Below are 5920 nucleotides of genomic sequence, written 5' to 3' on the forward strand. Positions count from 1 at the left end.
GTGTTGCTTGTACATGTTTTAAGTCATTTTGTCATGTTCCAAATGCAGCTTGTTTTGGATACTTGCCATTCATTCTACAGCTCATCCCTGCTTCAATTAACAACAATTGGGCGTACTTTATGGGTCATTGGATGTACATTTCGCTACGAGAGAGTTAACTATGAATCCCATTAAACAAGGTTTATTAATAGAACTTGGGGCCTATATAGATGACTCAGATATACACATGGCTTTGTGTTAAGCCAACCATTTGCAGATGTGGATCCAGACCGGCCAAGAGGCAAGCCATGGACACTGGACTGCCAAGCTTTGTAGGCTGATGGTGGTAACTGCAAGGTGGTCTAAGGATCCTCTGATTTTGTACCCAAGTACCTCACTCATCTAGAGCACTAATGGTGAGTTTGTTAATGGCTTCCCTTGTGGTGTCTATGTGCATGTGTTTGGTGTTCTAGATGAAAGCTGATTAAGACAATGGTTATAAAGCAAAGGTGTGATAGAGTGTGCTATAGGGCTACATCAGTAAGCTATTATTTTGATGAGGTTTTACCTTATTTGGAAAAGCATTGTTTCCTAAGCTAGATCTTGATCAGTCTTTCATGCTAGGTCTTGCTTTTGGGGGTTGACTTCCCTTGAGTGAAATTCTCTCTTTCCCCCAATGTTTTAAAACCATCTAGTCATTTTTTATATCCTTGTTAATATGTGTTTCTAAGGTTCATAACCTTATAACCAATAAGCACCTCAAGCAAGTGTGAATTAGCCAAAGTTAAGACTAGAATTATTATATGCCTCAACGCTTACTTGGTTTTTGAGTGTTGACTACAGTAGGATGATGACAGCTCCCTATGCCTTCTCTGCATCACAAACTCATAATGACACCGCCACCTTCTTGGATTATGCACACACCAGCACCCTCACCTCTATATGGCTCGAATGCTTCAACCTTTTTTCAACTAGTCAAAATAAAGGTAGCTCATTTAACCAACGAACAATACTAATACATGCAAAGTCCATAGAAGTAAACTTATCACATGCTTTCAGCAAATCGAGTATGACTGAATTTGCAATTTCACTTTCCTTAATTGTCTGCAGATGGTAGGCTGAAGAGAAATTCAGCTTACTGTCTAGATTACCGAGTACCACTGAAAGAGACTCAGTCCTTGGATCCTTGTCCCAAACAACAGACCCAAGTTTGAACCTTGCAACATGGCATGTGCCTGACATGGAAACAAACAGCTTACAAACTTCAGCTTACTGTCTATATTACCGAGTACCACTGAAAGAGACTCAGTCCTTGGATCCTTGTCCCAAACAACAGACCCAAGAAGCAAAAGTTTGAACTTTGCAACATGGCATGTGCCTGACATGGAAACAAAAAGCTTACAAACTTCATCTGCCCCCATACGAAGGCTTGTCCATATTATAGCTTGCTTACTTCTAGCATCTATTAGCTTGCTTACTTCTAGCCTGTGTTGCAGTTCAAATCTTTCTCTAGTTATTCAGAGAGTCTACAAGCTTATTCCTGTGAAGTTTAAAAGAACCTATCTAGACTCAAATTCTTTACTAGTTAGTTAAACTCTTGCTACACCCAAGTAAATGATCTACAAGGCCCCCGTGTGTACATCCATCACATATGGCAAATTGTGGCAAGAATAACACTTCGGATGGTGAAACAAATTGGATGATGAAACTACACACGCTATCGTAGAGCATACTCGCCTGCAAATCTGTTCACCAAATCTACAGAGTCTATTATACTGCACCAGATACTAGGTAAATGAGTGTGATTGAATGGAGATGACCAGCAGCTTCACATGCCTGTTTAAAGAGGGGGGAAGCCTGTATTACTGAATTCTAGCTTACAATATCTCTAAAACAAGACTACTTCAAACAAAAATAAAGCTCATTCCTATTACTTTTCCTACGGAGATACCGATTCCTCAACCCTTATTCAAAGCTGTGCCACATGACCATGGCATTTATCATCGCAGCCAAAACTTGTGTTCAGAAACAAAATAGAACAAAGAGTCTACTGGCACCTACTAGTACTTGTAGTTCTCGACATGAAGGGACTCTCCAGTGCCAACACCCTTTGCAGCATCACCTACATACTTGCCCAAGACAGCCTCAGAGTTTGCCTTGCAACGAGCTAGAAGAGCTGCCTGCGCAGCAGGAATATTCTCCTTCTTCCCCGCCCAAGTTTTCAGTGTGCTCGCCTGCAATGCACGCCCAAATGAGAAAGAAAGCGTCCATGGCTTGATAGTATCCAGCTGATTCATAGCATTCAGGTTGCAGCTTGCCTCTTCTTCACTTTGCCCACCCGACAAGAACATGATCCCGGGAACAGCCGGCGGGACAGTTCTTTGGAGCGCCTGCACTGTGTACTTGGCGATCTCCTTGGGTGTGGCCTTTGGGGCATTCGACCCCGCTGTGACCATGTTCGGCTTAAGTAAAGTCCCCTCCAAGAGCACATGGTGATCACTCAATGCCTTGTAGACAGCAGCAAGCACAATTTCTGTAACGGCTGCACATTTCTTGATGTCATGAGGCCCATCCACAAGAATCTCAGGCTCAACAATGGGCACCAGACCATTTTCTTGGCAGATGATAGCATAGCGTGCTAGGCCATTGGCATTCTCAAGGATAGCGAGGGGCGATGGCTCTGTCGGGGCAATCTTGAGGACAGCCCTCCACTTGGCAAACCGGGCGCCTGCATTGTAATACTGCTGGCAGCGTTGAGCAAGCCCATCGAGACCTTGAGTGGTGGTTTCACCATTTGTTCCAGCAAGGTCGACTGTACCTTTGTCAACCTTGATGCCAGGAACAACTCCACCCTCCTTCAGTACCTCCACAAAGGGCTTGCCGCTGGTTGTCTTCTGATACAGCGTTTCCTCAAACAAGATCACCCCACTAAGATACTGTAAAACGTTTGGGGCCGTGAATAGCAGCTCACGGAGAGCCTGCCTGTTTGACTCCACATTCTCGACATGGATGCTTGCCAGCCGCTTCCCAATAGTTCCTGTGCTCTCGTCTGCTGCCAAAATGCCTTTGCCAGGGGTGGCAATATACTTGGCGGTTGCAATGAGCTCATCTGTACGAGAACAAGGGGTTAAACAAGAGCTCTAGCATTCACATAAACCCAAAGCCCTACAACAAAGACTCTCATAAAAGAAGTCAAGATCCAACACACATATACTTCAAAGAATCGTTTCATCAGCAATTTCAATTCTACTCTTTTGTAAATCCTTGATGGGTTACCAGATACACACCATGGAAAAATTCCATAAGATTTCTATAAAAACCTCAGATATCATGGTACCAAGTTAAAACGCATCAGAGAAAATAAGCTTCATACAAAGCTTCATACAATACCAAGCTGAGAAGCAGCTTCAAAAAGTGATATCTTACAGAAAAACAAAAAAACTTAATATAAAGCTAAAAACCAAAACTTTAAGAATTAAATTAAACATGTATTAAGGAGCTAAGAAAGAGAGGTTTTCAAAAAATTAAGCTTGTCTGCATCAAGCTAAAGCACAAAGTATCCTTTGAAAGGATACTAAAACGGGGATTAATTTACAGATCCAAATTTTAAATACAGTGCAAGCTGCTTCTTTTTTTAACTCAGAATCGTAGATCTCAGAGAATTTGAAGACTTTTTTTTATATTAAAAAAACCTGTAACTTCACTAATTTGAACACAGAAAATTCGAGGGGGGAAAAAACAAAAAAAAAAAAGACAAATATGGCGGCAAATTACGCACTTGTGGGCTGCAAAAAATGAACAAATCGGCTGCAGGAAAGAGAAAATGCAGAAATAAAACGCTGAAAAGCAAACGGAAAGGAGATGGAGGAGGGAGGTGGAGACAGACCAGCATATTTTCCCTTGAAGGCAGCCATGGCTGCTGGTAGCCGATATGAACAAAAATCTTTGGATCTGCACACTACTCTGTCACTTAGAAGGCTCCCTTCTTATCCCAGAGGTCCCCTCTTTGGCATCACCGCCTCTCTCCACCGTCCGATCCGCCCAAGATCGAAGCACATCCAACCGCCGCTCATTTTCAGACAGTAAGGGGGGCATCCTTTGATAATGGGCGCGGTAGTGTGTAAGTAATTCGATCACAATCCATGCTTTTTGATGGAGGTTTGGACTTTTTTTTCTAGTCCTACATTTTTTGTTGCCCATCAAAAATTAGTGTAAACTTAATAAAAAATGTTTATTTTTAATACTTCTTCCATCATAATGATGGGCATTGCTACACCACCTTGATCACATATGAGCAATAGATAGCGGGTGACTCCTGACACATCAATAGATTAAGCTGCACCCCTCTTGCTCCTCCATCTTGGGGATGTGAAAATGGTAGAGAGGATTCAACCCCATAGTTGTACATCCCCACGAACACACAAGCAAGCTCGCCCCCCATGAACATGCGCCCCTAGGCTAGCAATTAATGGGATTCAAGATGATCCAAACCTCTAGGTGCATTCTTATATCCTGCTAAAGCAAACCTATATAACCTTCTTTCCTCAATGATATTTAACAAGGGGTTGTTTCAAATGTTCACACTGCCAGGTTGTGGGTGGAGGGCCTAGACGTGTTCCATTGTTCTAAATAAACAAGATTACACATCCATCCCAAATTGTTGCTCCACTGGACCATAAGGACCAGTGTGATATCAAATAGCTTAGTGTTTGGAGTGCTAAGTGCAAGCAGCTCTAATGAGAAGGTGAACATGGATACAAAGGATGCTCTCAAATGGCGATATGAGCATCCATTTGGAGGTTTGCAATTGCATAGCCTCAGTCGCATACTTTTGTTAAGAACAAAAAGGATCCCTAATCAACATCACCATTGAAAATTGTGCCTTCTACCTACTTGTGACATAAGCTTTACACCCACCCCCTGAAACCAAGGGCCCAAACTACGTACTTTTAAAACAAGGTCTACATCCAGTCCCTAAAACAAAGTGCTACGACACCTTGATTCATGGCCCCTATAGCTAGTTTATTGTTATACCATCATTGCTTCTTAGTGAATTATATTGGTTAAATTCAAGTAATTGCACAACAATTTTGGCCCCTTTTATTGTTGACCCTATCTAGAAGTGCTAAATTTTTTCTTATACTTTCCACTATCAAGCTATGCTCCACATTACATTGTGTAACATACACCTTCCCCATGCTAGGATGGTAAAATTCCCCCTTCTCTCTCACATGTTTCTCTCCACATTCAAAGCACCATTTATTGCCAAGCTAAATCGAGGTGAAAAGGTGAAGCATGAAACCCACATTCAAAGCATTTATTGCCTAGTTGAATCAAGATGAAAAGGTGAAGCGTGAAACCCACCCACCTCAAGTCCGTGACTATATGTTTAAACTATGTTTGGTTCCTACTCACTTTAATTGATGGGTGCACTCTAAACCCCACAAAAAAAAAAAGGAAATATCACTCATCCCAAGACTAGTTAAGATATTTTACTCAATTCCAAAAAAAATTCACATCATAGACCATTGGTAACCTTTGAACCTTCGTTGATAGGTCATGAGGCTTTATTGAAATAAGACATATATCCAATGTCTTAAATGTTTATAGTGAAAGCTTTAATTTGTAAACTAGAAAAGGTTTAAGCTTTCAAATAAATATATGATGCTTTTCATGTATGGCATTATACATTTAGCCTAAATGCAAACCTAGAATGTAATGTTCCATGGCACATATACACACACATAGAGAGAGTTATTCTTCGTGCTTCAAACCACCTCCATCCGCCCCTTGGACTCCTCACTTTCTCCTTGTCCATTTAAGCATATAAACCACCTATCCTCCTATATTTTAGATTCAACTACACACACATAAAGAGAGATGTTCTTCTTGCTTAGAACCACCTCCATCCACCCCTTTGACTCCTCGCATGCTCCTTGTC

The 5920-nt window shown here is 41.6% G+C and overlaps 1 protein-coding gene across 1 annotated transcript; it reads right to left on the reverse strand.

The window, feature by feature from the left end:
- Positions 1-1797: 1797 nt before the first annotated feature.
- LOC147631087 (fructose-bisphosphate aldolase 5, cytosolic-like) lies at positions 1798-4539 on the reverse strand. Its single transcript, XM_086809417.1, has 2 exons — positions 3866-4539; positions 1798-3088 (listed from the first exon to the last, which is right to left on the reverse strand). The coding sequence occupies exons 1-2, from the start codon at positions 3891-3893 to the stop codon at positions 2040-2042; spliced, it is 1077 nt and encodes a 358-aa protein (XP_086665543.1). The 5' UTR covers positions 3894-4539; the 3' UTR covers positions 1798-2039.
- Between the last annotated feature and the right edge of the window lie 1381 nt (positions 4540-5920).

Source organism: Cibotium barometz, chromosome 15, assembly GCF_041138505.1.
Source record: "Cibotium barometz isolate CiBa-2024 chromosome 15, ASM4113850v1, whole genome shotgun sequence".
Lineage (NCBI taxonomy): Eukaryota > Viridiplantae > Streptophyta > Polypodiopsida > Cyatheales > Cibotiaceae > Cibotium > Cibotium barometz.

What these genes read in the sequence shown, in the direction of transcription:
- LOC147631087 (XM_086809417.1), bottom strand. Translation starts at nt 3,893, where the DNA reads ATGGCTGCCTTCAAGGGAAAATATGCTG. An exon ending in CTTCAAGGGAAAATATGCTG is followed by an intron (nt 3,089 to 3,865) that starts GTCTGTCTCCAC and finishes GTTCTCGTACAG; the next exon opens with ATGAGCTCATTGCAACCGCC.